Source organism: Lepisma saccharinum, chromosome 23, assembly GCF_977018435.1.
Source record: "Lepisma saccharinum chromosome 23, izLepSacc3.1, whole genome shotgun sequence".
In the NCBI taxonomy this organism is placed as follows: Eukaryota; Metazoa; Arthropoda; class Insecta; order Zygentoma; family Lepismatidae; genus Lepisma; species Lepisma saccharinum.
Genome location: NC_139251.1, coordinates 13,878,646 through 13,904,694, shown reverse-complemented (window position 1 = coordinate 13,904,694; position 26,049 = coordinate 13,878,646). Strand labels below are relative to the sequence as shown.

Below are 26,049 nucleotides of genomic sequence, written 5' to 3'. Positions count from 1 at the left end.
GGGTGCCGATCCCCGACTCAAGCAGCAGCATCGAGCTTCGGTTCCTCGACTCTCTGAGGTTCCTCCAGGCAAGCCTCGATGCTCTTGCTGGGAAGCTCAGAGACGACCAACTAGCCATTACCACATCAAGTTTCCCGAACTTAGATGTCGCACTCATCAGACGTAAAGGGGTCTACCCCTACGAATACGTCACAGACCCTTCCAAGTTCGAAGAAGAGTTGCTGCCTCCCCAGGATAAGTTCTACAGCCAGCTGAGAGGTTCAGGTATTACCGACGAGGAGTACAAGCATGCTCAGTCTATGTGGGTCGAGTTGGGTTGCCGAACTTTCGGTGATTACCACGATGCATACCTGAAGCTTGATGTGACGCTTCTTGCCGATGTGTTCCAGGCGTTTCGGGCAACTGCGATAAACATTTACAACCTGGACCCTGTATATTTTTACAGCCTTCCTGGACTGGCATGGTCGGCCATGCTCCTGCTGACTAAAGTTAAACTTTCACTTATCTCCGATAATGATATCATGCTTTTCATCGAGAAAGCTATCCGGGGCGGCATGGTCCAAGTGTCGCAACGCTTCGCACACGCCAACAATCACCACATGGCCACTGGTTACGACCCCTCCCAACCATCAAGCTACATCATGTACACTGACGTGAATAATCTTTACGGGCACTCCATGATGCAGCCACTCCCAACAGGACAGTTTGAGTGGGCTGACCCCTCCAACTTCGACATCGAAAGCTTCGACGATTCAGAACATGGGTTCTTCGCCGAGGTGGACCTTGACTTCCCCGAGAAGCTGCAGGATACATTCTGCGACCTTTCGCCTGCTCCGGAATTGAAGTGTCCACCTGGCTCGGATCAACCGAAGCTCGTCATGGACTTGGAGCCCAAAAAGCATTATGTGCTACACTACCGGAACCTCCAGTGGTTAATGCAGCAAGGGGTCTCGGTCAAAGCAGTTTACGACGTGCTCTTGTTCAGGCAGTCTCCATGGTTGAAGCCGTACATCGAACTGAACACCAACCATCGCACTGCTGCCACTTCGGAACTTGATCGCGATTTTTTCAAATTAATGAACAATGCGGTATTTGGGAAGACCATGGAGAATGTGCGAAATCGCGTTGATGTGAGGTTGGTGACGAAGAAAACACAGTGTCGTCGACTTGTTGCAAGCCCGCTGTTCGGGTCTCGAACAATTTACAACGAACAGATGTCTCTGATTCACATGAACCGGGGCAAGGTGCTACTCAACAAGCCCATCTATGTGGGAGCTGCAGTTTTGGATCTGAGCAAGTTGTGCATGTTCGAGACATATTACGGCATACTACGTGCACACTACAACCACAATATCTCGCTCCTCTACACAGACACAGACAGCTTGGTGTACCATGTTCGCACGGCCGATGCGTATGGTGATATAGCCAAAGTTTCAGCTCTTGTCAAGCTCTTCGACACATCGGGCTATCCCCAGCTAAACCGGTATGGAATTCTGCCCCGGAACAAAAAAATACCCGGCAAACTCAAGGACGAGAAAGACGGGGATGTGATTGTGGAGTTTGCTGGACTTCGTGCCAAAGCCTATGCGATCCGAGCTGAGGGTTCTATAACAAAAAAGGCAAAGGGTGTAAGCAGGCAAGTGGTTCGGGAGCACCTCAAGTTTGAGGATTACCTCGAGTGCCTCAGAACAAAATCGCCCATTCTACAAAAAGAGCATCGTATCCAAAGCGTCGATCATGTGCTTACAACTAATATTGTCAGGAAAGTTGCTCTGGATGCACACGACGACAAAAGGTGTATTCTTGAATGTGGGGTCCATACACTTCCGTGGGGCCACTATCGCCTCCAAACTAGTAAGGCCTGCCCAGAGTGTAACAAAAAGTAATAGGCAATGCGAAAAAAACAATTTTAATTTACTTCCATTTCCTCGATTACATGCATGCATCGCACAGCAAAATTAAACTTCTGGAAACTGCTAATTGCAATTTATACTTATATATATAAAATTCCACATTTCTTATTGTGTGCTATTTTTTTTTTTTTATTTATTTAAAACTGTTCAGTCACTCTTTCATTCTTGACGTCATACACAAATGTTTTCTCTGCAATAAGAATGACACTGCACAGAGTATCTGCAGGCAAGGCATCGTGGAACTCGCATACAATCTTGATGTTGGTACGATCGTTGACCACCACTTGCTTCCTCTTAGATGTGTTGATGACGGTCATGGGTCTCCGTGCTTTGAATTCGTTGGGCGCGTAGTACACGTCCACGCTTCCCTCGGTCACGCGTTTGTAAGCCGTGTAAGCTTCGTAAAGTTTGAGGTAATCGTCTTTGGTCATGTCGAGGTTGTAATTCTCGCGCGGGAACACTTCGTTCCTACCGTTCTTCAGATAAACGTTCTTGATCTTGCAGTCGTCGAACTTGCTGGAATCTTTTTCCTGATCGTTATCGCGTCCGGTCTGAAAAAGCACTACGACGAAATCTGGCATGTCGAACTGTATGTTGTTGAACTGTGTCGTCACGTCGAATTCCATGTGACTTCCCGACGCCATCTTCTGCACGCACTGGTAACCGTGAAAGTGAATCGGCACCTGCGGACTTTTCAAGATCTCCGCTTTGTACTTGAGGGCGTAGTTCGTTTCGTATTCCACCACAGGCATTCTCAATTCCATGCTCCGGATGACGCATTTCGCCGCTTCGGGTAAAGTGTTGGCTATCGGCGTGGTGCCGTCCGGACCCAAAGTAGCGTATCGCATCAGTGCGTCGTTGTCGTTGGCCGCTCTTCGAAACGTGATCCTCAGTCCTCCCTTCCACATGATCTCCTTGTAGTCCGAGAAGAAACCAGGCAGCAGACGCATGGGAAAGAGCACCGTGTGACTTTTCGTCGATATTTTGGTCCCGGCTTCGAATCCCCCGGCCTGGTAGTACGCTGCGTCCGTTTTGGATAATTTCAACGTTCCCACTGCCGTCGACGTGATGCCTGGATAATCTATTCTGTCGATGACGGTGTTGTGTTTCCTCACCTCCACCTGCAAGAACAGGTGAGGCACGAAGTTGTCCACGAGTATCAAGTTTGCTGCTGCGGGAAACGCGTCTCCGCTTTCCTTCTTCACCACGTCGAATTGAAGGTAGAGGTCCGCTCTGTGAGGATGAATGAACCCGTCGCCTACGTCCACGTCGTATTCGATCTCCCTGTTCGCTTCGTTCAGATTGGCGAACGTGCGACGGTTGGGAGGGAAAGATTGCAATTCGTAACTTTCGATTTGCTCCATTTTACATGTATGGTTATTTATTATACGTTGATCTCCACGATGGCCGTCGTAGTGGCACCTGCGAAATCCACCACGTCTCCTTTCTCGTTCGTCACCACCAACTCTATGTCGTCTATGCGGTTGCGACATACTGGAAAATAGATCGGCGAAGAGGGCGTGTAGATGATCGGTTCCATGAACTCGGAACTTGGTTTGAAAGTGGCTATGATTCCCGTCTGCTTGTGACTTCCTAATAATCCGTCCGAAGATTTCGTGATCATGCCTTCCGCCACGTTGCAGTGTACGTTCAGAGTCTCTATGGCCAAGAATTTAGGAATGTTGGTTGCAACGTGCTTGATGCCAGCTTCGAGTTTTGGGTGGTTGTTCTCGAAACCTAAAAGCTCTCCCATGGTGCCCAGGTCCACGGTCTCCGTCGCGGATAGGATTTCCACTCTGTGCGTGACCGAATTTTGAGAAAGGTATGTACCTTTGGGTAATTGAGCTTGCAAAGTGGAAAGATTGTATTGTCCTGGCGTGACGACGATGTGTTCGCTTCCGACGCTAATTTTGTTGTTGTGCTGCGTGACGTTAGGTATGAGGTACATGCTGTAGAATGCACGCAGAGCCACGGATTTAGGATAGACGATGTCGTCGTGCAGCGTGAGTTTCAAGATTGAAGATTCGCTCGTGAGATGGAACACGCCCATCCTAGTGATGCTGTTTGAGGTTCCACAATGCTTTCTGGAAATCCTCGATCGTAGGGTTATTTATTTTAGAGAGAAACGCGAGCACGGAGAGGCAGAGATGGCCGCAGTTCACGTCTCCGAAATTTTGAATGCGTTCGTCGTTGTAGTATATAGAGGTTTTGTTCGTTTTCAGATAATGAATTAAATTTGTAGGTGGAACACCTCCGAAAGAATCGAAAACGAATGCTTTATCATCATTTTTGTGGTAACATATCCAATGCGTGCCTGGATTTTCTTGACCGTCCAAGTTGACTACTCCGCATTCTCTTCTTTTAACGGTTGAAGGTAACGAGTCGGACATGAAAACTCCTCTGAAGTGTTTGATTTGTAACGGTTCGATCAGAGATTCAATGTCTCGGTTGGTGAGAGCCGTTGTTTCTTTTTTTTAAACTTCTTCATCACGCCCTTCCCCCCTTTCTTCTCCATGGCCAGGTTGTGACGTTTCTGTTCTTCCAACTCGGCCTTGTTCTTCTTCGAGTCGATGACGGTTTTCGCGATGGCGGCACTTCCACCGGCCAAACTTCCAACGGCCCCCAATGCTGCTAGGATGGCCGGGATGCTGAATATGAAACCTCCGATCTTTTGCTGTTTCCGCGAACGCTGCAATCTTTTCAATTGAGGTGTGCTGAGCAGTAATTTCATTCCGTGTCCTTTCGACAAGCAAGAACGTTTCTTCTCGCGTTGTTTCTTGGTGAGTAACCCATCGAGGGCACCTAGATTTTTTAGATTGGAGTATGGTATCTGGTACACGACACCCTTGGGCTTCATGTTGATGCTCTATGTGTTATTTTCACGGTATGTTATTTATATATATATTCTGAGATTTTTTCTTGTGTAGTTTTTTTACGGTATGTTATTTATATACCCCACCCCAATTTTTGTTTCGTGTTCATGGCGATGGTGGTACCCAGTGCGGCGACCCGTTCACCCAGCGATGCGTCTCTGCTCACGAACCTTTCGAAAGCTGCATGTTCCAATTTTTTGTCTGCTTCGTGACGTGCGTTCAGATCCGTCTGCGTGGTGTTGTAGGCGATGTCGTGATCTTTGCATGCCGCGTCCAACGGATTCACACCCTTGTCTCCTCTCTCCAATCTTTTCTCGAGTTTGGTACCCGGTCCGCAGTACTGGTAGCCAGGTAGATGCATCTCGAAAGGTAACTTGTTGATGATGTCGTTCACGAGTCCCTTTCCTTCGGCCACGTTCCAGAATCTCGGAGGCAGCGTGTTGATGATTTTGATCAGGTAACCTATGCCCTTGTCATCGTTCACGATGAAGTTGGAAAGTTTCGTGCTGATCATGTCCACGATGCCAACCTTCTCGTTGTAGAAATTACGATTGCCTGCATTCTCTTCGCCGGCTATCACCAACAATCGGTCCACGAGTTTCCTAACGTCGTCCACCCAAACGAATTCTTTGGGTAACGTGTTGTAGCGTTTGACGCCGCTGCCTGTTTTGACCTGGTTCCAAATCGGTTTGATGAGATTCCTGTACTTCTCGCCGCTGCTCGATTTCACCCTATTCTGCGAGGCGTCGTTGTTCTGGTACAAGGCATCCGTCATGATCAGAATTTCCTTGTAACTTTGGTAATCTTCGTCGGTGTAATCTTTCGGCTGCTTTTTGGCGACGAGTTCCCACAGTCCCACCGTACCCGGATACCTGTTCCAACTATCCTTGTCGCCTAAATTGACTTTAATGTCGTTGCCTTCGAAGGTGACCTTCGGTTTCCCAATCTTCCACACCACACCGCCGCCTTCGCTGGTTTCCATGCTGGGGTACAATCCGAACACTTCATCCTTGTCGAATTTCCCCGTGCTCAGGTAGTCTCGTGCCAAAGGCCCCAACTCGATCTTATCCGAAGACGTGCTGCCAATGGCTCGACGTCGTGTCGGTGCATCCTTCAGTTCGAACGGCGTCGAAGGAATGCTCGAAATGGGCGTGGGTACGGCGTAACTTTTAGCTGCGAGCGGTACGAGTTCGTTGATCAAATTTTTATTTTGTTCCGTGACACTTTTAATTTCTTTACCTAGACCGCTGATGGCATCGATCACAGGTTGATCCTGACGTTTCTTCTCTTCGTAGAATCCACGATTCTCGGATTTCCAACCTTTGAAGCGTTTCGCGAGGTAATCGCGAAGCTTGAGATTTTCGTCTTCGATTTTTCGTTTCGTCATGACGTTATTTATATACGTCGTTTCTCACAACGTTGCAACGTTTAGAAAGTCGTTGATTTTGTTTTGTATTTTCCGTCGTTGGGTTTTCTCGTCATGTCGATCGTCACGAATCCGAAATCGTCACCGTTCCAGCAAGTAGAGCAGCAGCGTTCCGAAAATTGATTGTAGTTCATGTCTCCGCCTACGTAGTCATCGTACGCGTGCTTGAGGTTGGTGTGATCTTGACGAAACAAACATATGAAATTAGCGTTGTCGCGTAGTAACTGTTTTGGAATTTTGGAAAACGTTTGAGCTAGGTAAAAGCAATCCATTTCTTTGTGACGACCTTGCGTGAAAAAGTTGCGAATTTCATTTTGATTTTCCAGGATGGCGTCGTCGAACACAACGACTGAATTTTCACGACAATCGTCGAGTGGTTTTATTTCCGAGGCGAACGTTGCAATATCCAGACCATCGTACAGTTTCATCAGTTGCTGGTATTTGGATTGCTCCAAACTTTTCGAGAACACGTACAGGTGCCTGTTCTTCCAATCTAACCAATTCGGTGCGAGGAGAAAATTGTCCACGAGCAGTGTCGTTTTCCCACACCCCGAAGGACCTACGATCAGACAGCGGATGCTGTCGGGAAGCAACTCACCGTTCTTTTTTTTTCTCGTTTGACTTTCCGGATCCGGTAGACGCTTCACCACGTTCCACGTACTCACAAGATCACTTCGTTTGCGTCGATCCAACTCTTTTCCGGAAGTCCCAGCCATTTGACAAACAGTTTGTCACCTTTCCTACGCAATACTTTCTCGATGAGGTACGTGTCGGGGTGTTTCGTTTTAGAGATTTCCTCTTCGTAAAATCTTCCTTTCAAAATCTCGCCGCTACTATCTTTTATTATATACGTGTGTCGGTTTCCGGGTAAAACTCGAACCACGGTAAAAAGTTCCGTGCTCCAATTTTTTGTAAATCCCTTCTCGAAGGTGCGTTTGAATTTGCTGATCCTCACCTGGTCTCCAAATTTGTATTTAGCTTTTTTTGTCGTGGGTGTGTATTTTGGACAGTAAACGGTAGAAATTAAACGCTGCTCGTCAGATTTCGTAACGTCAGCTGGCTTCATGCCTATCGTTCTGTGTACCGTATCATTATAGGTGTCGACGAGTTCCGGCAGGATGTCGACCCATTTGTAATTTCCCCGAAGCGTGAATCGTTTCCACATGTGTGTTTTCAAGGTTCGATTAAATCTTTCCACGATGCTGGCTTTGATGTGACTGAAGGTCGAATAATGTCGAATCTTGTGTTTTTGAATAAACTTTTGGAATACGGTGTTGTAAAATTCTTTACCGTTGTCCGTTTGCAGAAACCGTGGTTGTCTGCCGCCGCTTTCGCGAAAAATTAATTTGAATGCTTCCGTGACGCACGTTCCCGTTTTCGCCTTCAAAGGTAGAGCCCATGCGAATTTCGAAAATGTGTCTATGACGGTGAGGAGGTACTTGTTGCCCTTGTTCAATTCATGTACGTTTTTCAAATTGCCGCTACTCATCTCCACGAGGTCGCTTTGCCAGAGGTCGTCGATGCCCTTGGTTACCACAGCCAAACGTTCGTAGTTGCGGCGTGCAGGTTTATGCAATTCTTCGACGATGGCTTGCCTAGACATTTTTTTAGAGATTACGTTTCAAGAGAAGCACAAGCGTGATGGGATTCAAAGAGGGTGGCACTTCGCTCGTGTTTTGAATGATCAGCTTATCGCCGGCACTCACGTCGAAAACGGTGAGATCTTCGTCTTCGTGTATTTCATATATGTTGCGCGTTTCGTTCCAACGTGCCAGAGGAATGTTTCCTGCTTTCTGGACACCACGATTCGATATCAAAGTCATGGTAGGAACGCTAGCTTTTCTGCCGTGAGACCAGTACGAAAATTCGTTTATCTGAATTGTGCCATCGAGGAGAAACTTGTAGTACGGATGATAAGGATGCAACATGTACAGTTTGTTACCTTCGACGAACGTGGAGATTCTCTGTTGATTGGGAACGCTGTTGATTTCGATGGCTTGCAAAGAATGCAGTTTAGCGAATTTAGTGTCGACGCCGAGCAGATTACTGTGAACTTGTCCGAGTTTATTTTCGATGGGCAGCAAATGCTCGACTATGGTATCCGTTACGGCAGAAAACGACGGTTTGATTTTCACTTCCACGTTCAACTGCTTGTAGTTTTCGTTGAGTTCTTGCAACTTGGCACCGAAAGAGGCCAGCGTCGATTCCTGCGTGGATTCCAGCACTCCGACTTGATCTCTGATGTTGACGACGATGTTCTGAAGGTTCTCGACTTGATTCAATTTCGAGCTCTTCTCGGTAAGATCGTTCACGATCCTTCGCATCTCTGTAAACTGCGTGTGAAGGTCGGCGACGCTCTGCGAAGTGGGCAGCGTCGACACCAGCGAACTAATTTCGTCTCGAATCTGTTCCACGTTCGCCGTTTCCGTTTCTAGTCGTTTCAGCATTCGAGATATGTTTCTTTTCAAAGCGTGCAATTCTTTGGAGGTGGGGAGATTGGCCACCCTACTCTCGAGATCGCTCAATGAACTTTTGATGTCGCTCGAATCGGATAGTGCCGTCACCGCCGTTTTCAATTTTTCCAAATCTTCGCTCGAAGGCACGCTCGTCCGTAACGATTCCAAGTCACCCTGTATGTTGTCGAGTACGTGATGGAAATGAGCGAGATTCGTTTCGACGTTCAAATTTTCTAAATATTCGATCTTCTGCTGAACCGTGCTTAACGTGTCTTGAATGCTCGTCAACGCTCTCGCTTCAGCGTGAATATTTTTAATTTCTTCGTTGATCAATTCCAAGGACGCCTGAAGCGTAGCGATGGTGGTTTGAATGTGTTCGAAATCTTGATAGGCCTCCAATTGAATTTTTATGTTCGCGACGCTTTTACCGATGACCTGCAGTTCGTCCGACGATGGTAGGTTCGTCATGGTATCTTCCAAAGTCTGTAACTTGGATTTAATTTCTTCCAACGTGCCGGTGAATTCTTCTTGTAATTTGGAAACGACGACATGCAAGCGTTCTGCATCTATATCGTTCACGACGGTTTGAAGTTCAGAGAAATTCTTTTCTATTGCGGAAGTTCGTTCTTCGATTTCGAGTTTCAGTTTTTCCAAATCTTCATTTTTCGATTGAAATTGCTGTAATTTGGCCAAATCATTTTGAAGCGAATCCACGCTCAACTGTATATTTTGAACGCTGTCGTAAGAAGGTACGTCGACATAATTTTTTATGAGCGTTTTCAGTTCGGAATCGATTTTCAGAATAGGGTCGAGACATTGCGTTTGGAGCGTAGCGATTTCCGACTCTAAACTTTTGTTTAAGGTCTCCTGCAAAGCGATCAAATCGGTCCTCAACTTTTTAACTCGAATGTCCAACATGAGAATCTCTTCTGCGTGGTCCACACGCTTGGTGTTGCCGAAAATGTCGTTAGGCATTTTTGGTTAACGGTTATTTATAATAGGATAGACGATTCGTAATTCTACAAAAAGAGGAATGAGTTTGTCGTAATCTCCGAGAAGTTCCATGTAAAGATAATCTCCTGCAGAAACATCGTACGTAATGTTAGAAAGCATCTTGTCGTGCTTGATTCGAAAAATATTCTTGCCGGTAGAAATTTTGATTTCGCCTGCGTTTTCCGGATTCACGGTGATTTGAAGTTTCCCGTCGATCGGAATTTCGTAGAAATGTAAATTGTTATTAAAAACATAAAACATCTTGCCCACATCGTCATTCAGTTTCGTCCAAATGCTGTTGAGATGAACAATCAGTAAACCATTGAGTTTAGATAATACGGAAGGTAAGAGGTTATTGAAATTTGGCGGTGCAGTCTCCATGTTGATCTGTTTGCGGAAGCCAAAAAGATTCATTGTCCTTGTTAGTTATTTAAGAATACGGTCAAAGTTTTTTTTGTAATAACACGCAAAGTTTTTTTTGTTTGCTTGCGTCACAATACAGGCACGCGCGCGCGCGTGTGTGTGTGCGACACATTGTTCCCGAAAGAGGTTTACAAAATTCACGATATATAAACATTTGGTCCCACAGTTGGAAAATTACGATAAGTTGCATTCAAAAGTTTCAAAATATCATATAGTGGAATTTTTGTAGAGTGGGTAGGCAACACCGACGAGGCTCGAATCATCATTTGAGGCTCGAAATCATTATTTAATGCTCGTCAGTGTTGCCAACTCCTATTTGTAGGTTAGCTTAGCCAGTGAAAGATCATATAGTGGAATTTTCTTCGGATGGGTTGGCAAAACCCAAGCCTCAAAAAAAGGAACATCCAATAGAGTTGCCAGATGTAAACAGAGGGCAATAGGTACCCCTCATAAAAAGCTACAGTAAACCCACAGTGTCGCCAACACTAGGCCCCCAACAGTATTGCCAGACATAAAAAATACATGGACCCCTCAGGTCCTTTGATGAAAATTTACAGTGAAAAAACCCAGTAGGTTAACAACACTGTCAAAAAATCTACGGTAGTGTTGCCAGATGTAAACAGAGGGCAATAAACCCCCCCCCTCATAAAAGGCTACAGTGAGCCCACAGTGTTGCCAACTCTGCCCCTCAAAATATACATCATAAAAGGCTACAACGAGCGCCACAACCTTGGTGATTTTTTCGGGTAAGGAGTTGACAACACTGCGCCATCAAGTGGAGATCATGCCTTACGAGAGAAATCCATTAAGGCGATCGAGCCCCACTTCCGGTTTGTGAACTCTCAAGCAAAATTGCCAGCTCCTTGCTTTAGGTTAGGTTAGACCAACAAAAACCTTGGTGATTTTTTCGAGTAAACAGTTGGCAACACTGCGAGCCCCACCGAGCCCCAAATGTTGTTTCAGTACCCGGCCACTAGGTCTACTGACACATGGTTCGAACAAATGCAAAAGTGTATTGACCATAAAGGAGAATACTTCGAAAAATTGTTAGGCTCAAAATATAAATAGTGACCCTCGTAGTACGTATCTATAAATCCGAACCCTATTTGCATGTGAAGATCTCTATTACAATATAAACACTACACTAATTTCTCATACTGAAGGAATAGAAATAAGTGTTTGCTCATGTTAGACATCTAGATCTAGCAAGCGGCCATTTTAAAACTGTATATGGGTACTATTGACTGATTCAAATGCAAAATCCAAGGTTGCTTGCATGCCTGTTTGTGGACAAATTTATTTTGTATGACGTCTCTGTGAGTTAGCTTTTATATACTCACAACAGTATTCTAATTTCGTGAAGTTTGGAATTGGAAGAAGTAATTTACTTACTGAGTAGTTATTTTACACTGTACCTTCCAGTAGCGAAGCGTGGACTGACAAAGGAGGCAAGCGATTATAGACAGTTATTATTATATATATATATATATATATATATATAATATAATTGTTGATTCAAATTTTGCGCCTCGACCCCAATTCATATTAAGGTGGCGCTTCTGACACAGGGGACATAAAAATTAAAATCTCCATCCAAGAGAAACACATGCATGGACGGTGTATTCCAAACTTCTGTAAGTGTCACACAAAGCCTCCATGAGATAATTATGTAAAGTCAGGTAAATCGGATGTTGGTCGCCTCACTTCCACGATTTTTCATTTCTACACGTTTCTTCCTCGAGCTAAGCGAAGTAGATATAAATTTCTAAATAATACATTCACCTCTTTGGGTTCCCGGATGGCGTGTCGTCTTGCAGTCAAGGAATCACGGGTTCAATACCCGGTTGAGGCACATTCAACGGCAGTTCGAATCCCACATTAAACTGTAGGCCCAGTCCTGATTAAACTATATGTACAAAAAGTGAACTTAATAACCCGACTCAAACAATCACTTCGGCGTATCAACCGTTCCTAAATTCATGTTCGTTTCGATTAATTCAGAGCACAAACACCAGCAACAAACACTTCCTCACAAATTCTTTCCCCAACTACAAAGCAATAAGCATCCACACAAGATCACTTCGAAATGTTCTGAAACAACAGTAAGCGATACCAACCTATTTCCTTAATTTTATCACTCACGGGAGAGAAGATAAATCAGTTTGGAGATAACAATTACGCTGTGGAATCAGACTCATTACAACAGAAAGAGTAGGCTATGTATATCTCTGTTCACAATTATATTTTTAAAGATACACATCACAAACTATGTTTCATTCTTAAAAACAAATCTAGTACTATCTTGAATGTTTAATTTTAGTTACTGAAGGAATACTTAATATTATAGCAAATTTGACATTCATGTTGGTATTACTGTAGACCATTCTATTCATTATTTATTCTGATTCATGCTAGCTGCGGGTCTTGGTATCAGAGCATCGTTAGCTTGTAAGAATGTACTTGGAAGAGAATTTGACATTTAAGCGCCTTGCAAACCTCTGTAAGCCAAGTAAAGCAATAATGAAATGTCGTTGCAGGGCACAATTGGGCCAGCGGCGAATTTCAACGCAGAACGCGCAGCCCAGAAGCTGAACAAAGCCTTCCGAGGCATTGGGACCGACGAGAGGGCCATCATAGAAGTCATCACCTCCCACAGCAACGAGCAGCGGCAAAGGGTTAAGCAGAAGTACAAGACGTTGTTCGGAAGCGTAAGTAAACAGACACTGACGAGTCTGAACTTGGATACAACGCCAAAATATTTTGAATTCAATTTGAATTTAATAATAACAACAACAACAATAAAAAAATAATAAAGGGAGGAACCCCCTGACGAACCCGCCTCCGCCCGCATACATTTAGGGGTATGCGCTTTTTACCCTGGTGCAATGAAATAAAAAACAGGCCTCCAGTTTTCTCTGAATTGCACTTCCCTCCGTTTATCTATTCACAAATTTTATTTGGGCTTATATGTAAGTGAATACAATATGTAACAAAACGTAGTTTTATTCCCGGCCTATTCTGGTATCTAGAACAGGTCGGTTACATACTCAGTTTTGTACTACCTATTATTAGTTGATCTTAACTCTAATTGCAAATTGGAATTAAAAGTTATGAGAAAAGTATATGGGTTTAGTTTTGTTTCAGTTCTAGAAATTGTTTGTTTAGGTTTATTTATGGTTATTTGAAAATGAAAATTTGGAAATTGGTATTTCGTTTAATGGATAAAACATCATATTTGGAATTTAGAGTATAATAATAATAATTAAGGTTGAGCCGATACCGATGCCGATGTATCGGTATCGGCCGATACCAGTGGCATCGGTATCGGAAAGTATCGGTTGTAATTCATCTACCGGTAGAGGCCAACTCACCAATCTCTGCCGTTGCGCAGATACCAATTTTCGTTCAGTCTCCCTCTCTCTTAGCACGAGTTCTACCCTGCTCGCCAACCTTCGCCATTGTTGCCAATCGTCATTCCATTCCTCGACACACTCGCGCAAACATTATTGAAAACAATTGAATAGCGCTCCAGCTCGCGATTCACACCGTTCGACAAGGACGGTAACGTGGCAATATAGCATGACGTAGTGGTTGCTTCTTTTATGCAGTGCATGTTCATTGCCTAGCTAGTAACTAGTGTTGCCAACTGTAAATATGTAGCACCATTTCTGTCACGGAAGGAGAAATGCAAAGCGACGGTAATTTTTGTTGGATTGGAAGCACCATACGTATTTTTATTTTAAGTATTTGACCGGTTTGACGTTGTGTGCGTGTATTGCGTGTACGTATATGAAAGTGCATGTGCTTGGTTAGTGAACGTTAAATTCCATAATGCCTCCAGTACTATTGTTCATATTTCATCACTTTAGAATTGCTCAATGAAATAAATTATGTGGATCCATGAGCATTTCAACTCTCGGCTCCTGCACATGTTCTTGTAGGAATTGTATGAAGGAAACTGTTATTTTTGCTGATTAATGCGATGCATGTTGTTTTCTTTGTTAAAATTGGTATGCTTTGATAGGTGACAAGTTCATAACAAATGGAAAAGCCGCGTGGCTTATCGTCTGGTGGCAATATATGTACTTCTTTTTTTTCTGTTGCAGAAAGGAAAGTATCTCCTTCTTACTGAAATTGACCTCCTGAACACTTCATTTTCTAAGATTGGATCTTATTTTGAAGTTACGGCATAATTCATGTTACCCATAAGCAATGAATTGGCGCTTATTTTCAAGATAAGCATAATTCACGTTACATAACAATTATGCATAATCAATGTGGGCATAACTTAATAAATATATTAAGGGCGCCCGCAAAAGGAGGCCAGGGGGCACTTGTTCCGCCCCACCGCCGAGATCTGGGAACAATTAATACAATTAAAATTTTTAAATTAAAGCGTGAAAATATAGATGAGAGATGCCATGAAAGACAGACGCAAATTAACTTAATGCTGGAGATGCTTTAAGATAATTTTCTTAACTAGGGGAAACCATAACTCTGTTTTCTCCACTTTAAACACTTCCGTATTCAGCATCCTCATATTAGAAAAGATTGGGTACTCTCATTTCTGTAACAAAATGTGTGTAGAACAGTGTTATTAGTTCTCAAATCAGTGGTAGTGTCAGTCGTGCATCACATGTCGTTGCAGTTCCAGTACCAGTGTGGACAGGCTTATTGGGTGTGAACAGTTAAAAATGTCACCAGGCCCATTAATGCAATGGAAAAATAATAAATTGTTTAACACTAGAAGGGCCGGAGCTATATGTATACCTAGAAGTGTGCGGTCTTTTTGACCGCTAATGTTTTATGCACACCATAACTGCTTATAAGAATAGGATATTGATTACATCGTAATTTAGTAGTATTATACTACAGAAAATATTTATTACAATATTTGTTGATATTATTAATAATAGTTACAATTTAATATTTACTACAATATTCAATATTAATATTTCCCTTATTGAATGAATTGTAATGTTATGCTTTAGACAATGGTAGTAACAATTACTTTTTTTATTTGCAAACATATTATTTACAGTATAGTTTACAATTTTATTTTTACTACGAATACCTTCAGAAAATGACTAACACAAGTGTAATAGTCGTACATGTGAAGAAATATGTTTATTCAAAGCACAATATATTTGAAACAGAATATAAGGTTTTCATTTTTACTCGAGTACCGAGCAAATCCTACTGGCGACGTTTCCGCTGAAGTCTTCTGTTTGTTTGTTTGTTTGAGAGACACTGTTTTGCGTTCTTTGTTGAAGGTGCGCTTTTCGGAGCTCCTCTACGAGTTGCAATAGAAACTTGTGCCGCTGAATGTTCTTCCCGGTCACTTCCTTATATGATCCAGGCATTTATTCCTTCAAGATCGAGTACATTATGAAAAACATGCACTGGCCATCTTCGGATTGCAGCTCTGACAGAATATTTCTGTGCCATTTGATCCACTACGTACGTCTACACCAAATTTAGTAGAATTGTAGAATTCTACAGTTTCTGGGAGCTTCTTTTGTTCTTTTGATATTTCAACTCTTGGGTGTAGAATACTTAGGAGCAGGACATTTTTGTTCTTTTCCCTTGGTACACTGTCAGCGTGGTATCCCACACAGTCTGCATTACGGTGGTTTCAAAGAGAGGTGCCTTAGAAGTTTTCACTGCATCTGGAATTTCTCTCCTTTTTCTGTTCACTGTACCGACCAGGCTTGTTTGTTGCCCTTTGAGCCTCTCAGCCAGTTTCAAAGACGTGAAGAAGTTGTCAGTTGTGACGTTGCATCCTTTCTTCAGGTAAGGACCCATAAGTTGCATGATAACATTTTCAGGTAGTGATTGATCGGAAGGACGTGAACCGTCTTTGCCAAGATAAGGGAATCCGACGCATATATACTTAGAGTCAACATCAACCAAGAGCCAGAACTTGATTCCAAATTTATCTGGTTTGCTGACCATATACTGCAAGGATCTGCACCGAACTTTAGTTGGAAACAGCTGTTCGTCAGCCGTAAGATTTTGACCAGGTTTGTAGCACGTATGGCAATGCTCAATAAATTTATTCCACACTGAAGATGTTAATGCAAATTTGTCAGTCTGCAACATCAAAACGCAGATACCTCATTATCTCTTTGAACCTATTTCTTGACATGGTCTGACTGAAGGGCCCCATACTGATGACCACATAAAATCTAAATCAAGACGTGAAGTATTGAATGCTCCTCGAACATATAATAAAGCTGTAAAAGCATCCAACTCTTCCAGTGAAATCGACCAACTATTGTCTCCAGTTTTATTTCGGGCTTCGGTTTCAGTACACATTTTTACATGACGTAACATACGTTGTATGTATTAAGGCCTAAAAGTATCATCAACGAATAAACGCCAAGCACTGGACACAGAGTTTTCTTGCACACGTTTAGAATCTGGTGTGGGTCCTGCTGTTTCTTTCAGTACGTTTTGTGCTGCCAACCTCCCAGCATTATTTTCATTACTGCAAGTTACTGTCCAAAGTCCTTACCAATAAACTGTGTTCCTGTCTCAGAAAGAGAGTGTGCTATTAATCTGACTCCCCGCCCAGTGCCACAAATACCACCTTAACCTCTACTGAAGCAAGGAACGGCATGAGCTATGATAGTGTAAAACTGCTTGATGAATCACTTAGTTCTTTATCTGTTGGATTTGCAAACTCATCTACGCTTATGTCTGTATCAGAGAAATCATCCCCAATATCAGATTCATCCTCCTGTAATTGTCGCAGTTCATGAAGTATTTGTGGTGCAGACAAACGACGCGAATGAGACCTTCTTGTGAACGTCTGAACCTAACAACAGACAAAAGCTAACTATTTCCTTCCGCAACGAAACATAAGCAGAAAAACAACAATCAATAGAGCTATTCATTGTTGTGCTGGAAATCAATGGCGCGGTGGCATAAACAGTCGTTCTGATCGACAATGGTGGCATCTTGCTATGCAAAATATACAGCGGTCAGAATGACCGCTGTTGGCCCTTTTAGGTATAGTGTTCCATATAACGGTTTTCTGAAATATCTGAAAAGTTAATTTCTTGTGTATAACAAGTACATCCTAATTAATGAAAAGTCAGTAATTGCCAGTTCAAAATTCGCAAAGGACTGGACATGTTGGGAAATTAAATTTAGCTTGCGGTCATATTGACCGCTCCGGCCATTCTAGTGTTAATTTTATTTGAAATCACTATGAAGAAGTCTTCTTTGCATCATTTTGGGTAATTTTACGCATGTGTTAGTCCATATTTAGCGAAGTTTTAGTCCATATGTATGTACATATAAAGCCACTTGTTAGCACATTAATCCCAGCCCTGGTTATAATGCATGGCGTTTAAAACTCAACGTTAGAGCTGAGTTCTCTAATTTCCTTGTTCTACGAACAGCTGTGCCTCGGCGCACTGTAGCGACTTTACTATCGAACAGATTGCAACACTGGTTCTACCGTTCTGCTGCGCCGATCGCGGCAAAGACTCGTGGGTCAGGCTATACCAGCCGATACTTTTCCGGCATATTATTGGTCTTTCACGGGGTCCGCAAAAATGCCGCGTGACACTTTCGCGGAGTCTAATTATCCTGGAAATTATGCAAAATTCAAAACTTTATTTTTATTTTGCACCAATTTTGCACGAGAATCTATATTTTGCGATTACATGATATCTATTTTAATATTCTGATGCATTTCGTGAATATTTTAAAGCAAATTTCTTGGTAAATTGATTCATATAATTGGAGAAGAATATTTACACATCAATATTGATAAAAAATTTTAACAAATTATAATTATTTTAATTTTCAAGTATCGGTATCGGTGTACTATTAATAATAATAATATTTATAATAATAATAATAATAATAATAATAATAATAATAATGAAAGTTTATATGACTGAAGGGCAAGATATAAAATCTTGCCGTGGCCCTCTTGAGAAAAAATCCTGCGGGGTCCCTTGTTTCCAGTTCCTATACGTGTGAATTTTTTGTTTGTTGTGTTTGTTTTGTCATCAGTTCCATCCGATCATTATTCGTCAAAGTAAATTATTTTCTTTAAATTGTACGAATTGTGGCTTTCAATAAAAATAACACAAATGAGTAAAAACATGCACACGTTTGTTGTAATCTGAATTTGTGAATCTAGGGCTAATAAGAAACGGGCATAATATTCGAGTTCAAAACATACTGGTCAAAAGGCATAACTCTATCAGCTCTCCATGTTGAGTGACGTGGACGCTGTTGTCGATACACTCGTGTCATCTGCTTCACCGCAGAAGCCCTTTCCACATTGCAAGGTTTATTCACACAGTGCTCTTTGTATTTGCTTTGGATATTCACCACTAGTTATGAAGGAGTGGCCCTAGGGGGAAATCCCCCCGTATGACCAGCTTCCTACTGCACGTCCTTTAGAATTATTTTCTCAAGAAATATTGTCCTTTATTACGTATCATGCCCAAGGCATGACTCGAATCCGGGACCCCGGGCGCCATAGTCCGATAGCCTAATCATTTCATAAAAAGGGCCCGAGTATGAAAGAAGCTGGAAAGAGCTTCTTTCAAGCAAATGCCACCTGCGATCTTCAGCGGATGTAAAAAACCGCTGATACGAATTCTTCCGGAATCGCAGGAAGATACTGCAAACACAGCCTTACGCTGAAAGCACCGTTATTGAGAGACGCGGTCTCTCAACGGCCGAAGTTCGAATTTCGTTTAAATAGCTCGGGAGAATATTTCTCTCCCCAGTCGGTATCTGAAATCTATCGCGTGCACAGTTAGTGCCTCGGAATTATACAAGTTGTTGAACTAAGAAAGTTATGGCGTGATTAGTTGTTACCAAACGTTACAAAAGGAGTTACAGCGAGGAGTAGTACGCTATCGGAAAGGAGTTTTATTTCAGGAGAGTTCATCAGAGTTTCATCAACGAACCAGAGAGTCGATCGTCACTTCCAGATCTACAGGTAACGAACGTTCCTCTATCCTTGTCTTTCATTCTCTCACACCCTTGCCAGACCAGTCAATTATAGTGTTTAAAGTTAAGTCTTACAATTAAAGTTGGTAGTACATTAATCTAGCAGAAATATAACTTAAATATGGCAGTGGAAGGCTTAAGCCGTAAAATTGTAGGTTTAGAGGAATTATACGTAAAAGCTTGATAGTAAAGAGGTTTATTAAACATCATGCCTGAAGGGCTTGAGACAACATAAGTGATAATAATAAGAACATAAACTCCAATCTAAATTCAATAAGTAACCAAGAAACAATTTTACAGAAATTAAATTATACAATTAAATCTTTACATAAAGATGCATTTCTAACTAAGACTTCCTAACACTTTATTTAACGAAAAGGGATTATAGTAATTTTAATTTAATATCCAATTTTAATATTCATTTTTCCCCCAAGAGACCTATCTCAGAATAGAACAAAGTGTGCTGTGCTTTAAGTAAAATAGCCCGACATAACACAACTTAAAATACAAAACCACTACAAAAACAGCTACTCCCTGACTTTGTTCCATACCGAGTATGACCCTTTCTACACTCAAAAGAACTCAACTTCAACTACTTTAACTTCAGCCAATCAGTGGGAAGTGAAGTTCGCACACGAGGCTCGCTTTCCTCCGACCCCCGGTATTTCTTAGCCACGCCACTTTTTTCCATATCAAAGCCCTCTGGTGGCAAACTAACTAAATATTTCTCTTTTTTCACTCAAAGACCTTGAATATGGTTACACCCGAAAATTAATAAGTTCCTCCCGAACATTTCAGGAAGATGCTGGCAGAAATTTGGCAACTATGTTCACTTGGCTGTTTCACTTATTTAACATAGAACGTCCTTTTTCTGTTTGTTCCTAGTAATAAGCATTGATTCAGTTCTCTTTATAATTAAAATTCAAAATAATGAACGAATTTAAATTATCTTCCGTTTTGATAACTGTTAAATTAAGAAATAGGATGGATCAATCAGCTTGTGTGAAAGTGTCAAGTGAGGGGACGAGGAACTAACAGAAAGTTTCATTCATGGTGTCATCCACAGATATACTGCGGAAAGCCTAGACGTCTTAGTTTGTGAAAAACTAAATATGCTGACCAAGGCAGTAATTTATTTTATTAAAAACATAAACTGAACGTAATGTTTCAACCTTCTAGCAAGGTCTTCTTCAGACTCTGAATCAAGTACAAATGTAAGACCTTGCTAGAAGGTTGAAACGTTACGTTTAGTTTATTTTTTTAATAAAATAAATTACTGCCTTAGTCAGCATATTGAGCTTCTCATAATCATGGAAACAAGGCTTAATGGTGTCTTAGTTTGCTGTAAATGTAAATTATATCATGTTACAATATTATTTTATTGATTCTCATAATCTCATTCTTAAAATGATAGTAATTTATACCTAATTATACATAATTTTAATATGTAGATCAGAAGTAGGGGGAAATATTAAAAACATTATTGATTGGTTGCTTAGTTGGTTGGTTGATTGAATGATTCATTTGCTTTATTTTACTTTGCTTCTTGTGCCACTTTTGGCTAATTTGCAAAGATGGGGATGAGTGATGATATGATGAAATTGATGAATGGACGCTCAAAAACATCCATGCCGAGGCCAGGATTCGAACCAGGGACCCCTGACGTCGTAGCGCAATGTGCTAACCACTCCGTCACGGGGGCCGGCTTAAAACATTATTGTTTTATTGTTATTATAATTTGATGCCTATGATTCCCCCCGTGAATATTGTTGTATCCCCCGGAGGAAAGTGTCTGGATTCAACATCTTACTCGCACCCGCACAGATAGCTCTTTCATGCCATAAACCTAGTAGAAGCACTTGAAACACCCACACCGCAAGAAACAAACCTTCCATGTTGCACATGTATTCTATGTTGAGCTACAGAACGCCTGCAAGGGACGGCGGTGTCTGTTCGCCGACATGATTGGTTTTCACTGGCACAGCCCTCTACTATCACGTACTTTTTTGGCGGAAGTCGATTGAGTTATGCCTTATGCCCTATTAAGCAAACTTTCAATTTCGCTGTCCGTATTCCACTACACTCGCCTAGAATTAGTTTCGTACTTGGATTCTCCACTTCTAGCTGTCACCACACATGGACACAAGATTTTTCCAGGGAGGGGCAGGCAAGGTATTTTTTTTCAGGGGGGCCACTATTTTCCTATAATAGTGATGCCCCCTGAAAGGACACTACTTCAATCTGAAATTATCAAGTTTCTTCAACACCCTTATAATAATTAATATAAATTACTGTGACTGAAATGAAATTACATGTGAAATATATAATGTTTAGGTGGACATTCATTTTCCAGGGGGGCTGTGTCCCCCCTCCGGACGTCAATGTCACCACACAGTCGACCTGTTACAACATTATTTTATGAAGGAAATTTCCGACATGTGATTGGTCGGTACGTTAAAAAAAGCATAATTTGAGTCCACTTTATGCTCAGAGAAGTAAATGAGGACTGGACTTAAGATTTATGTAGTAGGATACGAAGTACTGCGTCATGTACCTCCACCAGTGATCGAACTCAAGATACCTTTATTGCAAGACGACTGCATAACCGCTATGCCTTCGGGGATGGCATGATTGGTCGCTATGTGGAGGCCTTTCTTTCGCAAGACAGAGAACGCTAATTAGATGAAGTTGACCTTTCATCGTGCCATCCACTCTTGTTCTGACGTCACATAGTAAATTAGAAAAGTAACTTTCCATTGTCATTGAGTAATGTTCTGGCGTCGTGTAATGTTCTGGCGTCACACGAAATCAACCATAACTTTCTCATAAAACTTCTGTATATTGTGCCAATCAATGCAATATGTCCCAGTGACGTTACAACCCTCAAAGTAGTAACGAACAGGCGCAAACGTTTTTTTTCAGCCACCGAGGTGAAAGAAATCTGAACCATTTGCAGTTTATGAATAATTGATCGGGAAGTTTATTGATTTGGCACTGGCTGGAGGCTTCGATAGAAATGAAACAACACACACTTGGCACCGTAGTTACCGCCACATCGACCAGTTTGTTTATGCGTTGACGTAACTCGCAGTACAAGTACTATATTTGTGTTTGAGCCACTTACTGCAATGCTAATGGATGAAGAAGAAACAGAATGGAAAACACGGTATTGATCAGAAAGCTTTTTAATTTCGGCTTTTTATAGCTAAAACCTAATCTATGTAAAAGCTTGGTGCTCCCAGATAATGTATACGAAATTCCATATTTATTCTCTATGTGCAGACCTACATCTCTAGCATAAACGTAGTTATTGCTTTCTAAATGTGCTGTTAACTCATGTTCTTGATTCGCACTAAGGAAGTTTGGTTTATTCCGGGCTGTAATGTCGAGTGATCCCAAGGCTGTGGGATGGGCTAAAGCAAAAAATCGAATTGGACAATATATGATGTATTTCTCGGACGTCATGATTTGCATTGATATTTTTTCATGTTTTGCGTCGCGTTTCTGCATCTTTGGCTAATCGCAAATGTAACAATGAATGGTGATAAGATGAAATTGATGACACTCACTAAGAGACACCTAGGCCATAGGCCAGGACTCCAACCCGAAGCCTTCAGCGGCGAGACCACAACGGCCATTGAGACAGAGGAAAGTCAAGTTTTAACAGTGGAAATTTATAGTTGGGATCTTAGAACCATTACATTATGAAGCACGATTTTTGATTCTGGGTGGTAAGTTTTTTCCCCTTAATTTCCTATGTCTCAAATGCATAGAAATTTGTGATTTTTCATACCAAACCTCTATCATGTGGCCAGGGCAATGTTGTTTTGAAAATCTGAATCATGTCACTTTCGTATTTTCTGTAGTCATACTTAGGGCGAAGGGACGACCTCTCACTAAGCTGCCCCTAGGGAGGGGTAACTCGGGAACACTAGAGGCCCGGTGCCACTGGCGTACGCAGTGGGGGCACTGAAGGGGCTATAGCCCCCCGAAATTTTTAGAAAATAAAAAGTTCAAATGAAAGAAGTCGGCAAAAAACTAAAAATAACCTCAGGATAACCATTCTTTTCTTTTAATAACTCTTTTAACGAAGGTTTAAAATGGCAATTGGAACTTATATCTCAAGAAAAAGGAAAATCACCAACAACGGAGTATCACCGAAATTGATTTATTCTATGATCCAGCAAATTTTATCTCATTCTGACCTGTAAATGTTAGATTCATTGCACTGAACCCCCGTTCACATAAAGCTGTAGATATTGGCACAATTTAGATTGAATTCACATAATCTTTGAGTAAGGTGAAAATCTGTTTGGAATTTACTTTGTAGATGCGAAAATCTTTAACTATTGACGCACACAGTGCTTACATTAATTTTTCTTTGTTTTGAAAATTGTGTCCGATAAATGATGGTAAATGATGACCTCCATTCCTTACACATTCATGTAGCCTTCATGCTCGTGAGAGCGACGTCCAACTTAAAAACAAGGCTACATGAATGTGTAAGGAATGGAGGTCATTATTTATAATCATTTATCATCTATCGGACACAATTTTCAAAACAAAGAAAACTTAATGTAAGTACTGAAAATGGCAATTATTTTTGTAGCAATTTTGACCTTGCATTACATTAATTGTTTTATTTATAAACACATTTCAAAGCCGTGAGCTTTTTCTGCCGGTCCCTGCTCTTTCGCTTACACACAGGGACGTCGGAACTTATTTCGGAGTGGGGGGCAAGTTCTTAAATCCACCAACCAATTTTTACAATCTATTTTCGTACACACACACACACACACACACACACACACACACAGAACACACACACACACACACACACACATATATATATATATATATATACACACACACACACATACATACATATGCAATTGGAGATGAACTCCCTACCAAGACCAAAACCCATAAAACTTTCTTAAAATCAAATTTTTGCTAAAAGCTGAAGATGTAAAAGGGGCATTCAGCACACGTAAGGACAACACATAACCCCACAGAGGATTATAATAGCTGTGGGACCAGGCGCCAAATTCTTTTTGGGAAAAGTAACCTAATTTTTCCTTGTAGGGAGGTCAAGTGACCTTTGGGCGCCCTACAGATATCACCTTGTAATTAAATGGTCCCTGGTTCAACAGCAGGTAAAAGAACTTGCCAGTGAGAAGTACTGTAATATTCCAATTTACTCCCGATTATAGTATTAAAATCAAGAAAGACATTTTAGAGGATATCCGGTACAAAGAAAAGTATTACGTAAAATACGTCTTGAAGTTTTATGCTGCTGAATGATGATGATTATCTCGAGATATCGTTGTGGGAATGTTCTCAAGTTTTCGGGGCTGATGATAAGAATGGAGCTGACTCTCAAAAGCCTATTTATTTAGCCTGGTCGACATCCAGAGAAAATTATATTTGTTTCAATTTTTGTCGCATTTTTATTTCTTGAGTTAATTGCGATATTGAGAATGAATATGATTAGATTAAGTAGATAACGCCCCAACAACAATAACACACTCATGCGTGGCCCAGGATTCGAATCTAAAACTTCCCCTCCCCGATGTCAAAATGTCAGATGTAAGCCCAAAGGAAGTCAAATTCTTGTTTGCAGGCATTAAAATCGTGTTCCTTACAAGCAGAGTTTGCTATGTGTACAGGAATTTAAATGTTCAAATCATTTATAAAAAAGAATGCATTTTCAAAGCTCGATATTCATGAGGGCTATACTGTTTGAACTTAAGGAACTTTCTTATCGACACTACTTAAAATCAGTGAAGTAGAATTACTGTTATGTAATTTTTGCGTATCATAAACGCAAGAACTAAAATTTTAAAAGAAATTGTCTAGTTTCAATTTTGCATTGATATTCCATGTAGAAGAGGGGATAATGTAACTGGAAGGCATGTGAATAGCATTTTGCCTTGCAGGTATGGTATATACTTCCATGGGTGGCAGGTTCTAAGTTTCCATATGGGTACAATCGTTCTAAATTTCTGCCGATGGCTTTCGGGTGATTAAAGATGCCAGACTGTTCAAATAATATACAGTATGTGCAAAGGGCTTTATGCGAAAATACATCTAAGTCTTCAAACCGGCTATTCATATTGTTCACCAAAGAAAAAATTGCTTTCGAACGTATGGTTTTCCTCTAACACCTAAACTATCGTTCTACACGGTGAATCAATCGTTTTCAATGTTTCAAGAGTAGCCATTTCAATTTCGTCCTTTTCTCTGAACACTGAAGGATTTCGGTTTTACATGTACAATGATGGTACTTTCAGTACTTGTGCAGCGCCGTAAAGTATAGCAAATTCCATTATAAATAACTACTTTGTCAAATGTTTTACAAATCCTTCAAACTGAGCTCTCACGACTTGATCGGGAATAATCTTCACTTAATTTTTTAAGACACAACAAAACGCTACAGATCTCAACAAGAGCTCGAACAGGATTAAACAACGAAGGAACGTAACATAAGTAAAAAAACACACCCCAGTTTTACAATTCGATAGAAAAATTTTTTGTGAAACACCAAAATCTTGGAAAATACCGAATATGTGGCATCTAAAAGAGACATAGCCAGGGGCACCAAATTTTCAAAAACAATGGGTGGGGGCTCAAGTAGTTAAATTGTAAGTTCACAAAAAATCACATAAACCATCCCTTCCATGTATTATGATTTTAATGCCGACTAACTTTTTTTAAAAATCTGTTATTTACTGATTTCAATAATCACTCCACCACTGATTGATTGATTTGGTTTATTTTGATTCGCTTTTTGCCACTTTTGACCAATCGCAAAGGTAAGGATGAGTAATGATATGATTAAATTGATGAAGGGACACTCACAAAGAACACCTATGACCAGTCCGGGATTCGAACCCGGGACCCCTGGCGTCGTAACACGCTATGATAACCACTCCATCACAACAATCACTCCACCACAATCATTGGGTGGGCTTGGGCCC

General features: G+C 41.4%; 1 protein-coding gene across 1 annotated transcript in view; it reads left to right on the top strand.

Moving 5' to 3' along the window:
• The window catches only part of LOC146005246 (annexin-B12-like), a 76,647-nt gene that overhangs the window by 27,714 nt on the left and 22,884 nt on the right, over positions 1-26,049 (top strand). The window contains exon 2 of the mRNA XM_083144336.1: positions 12,622-12,792. Coding sequence (XP_083000462.1) covers positions 12,622-12,792 — 171 coding nt within the window. The remainder of the gene's footprint in view (positions 1-12,621; positions 12,793-26,049) is intronic.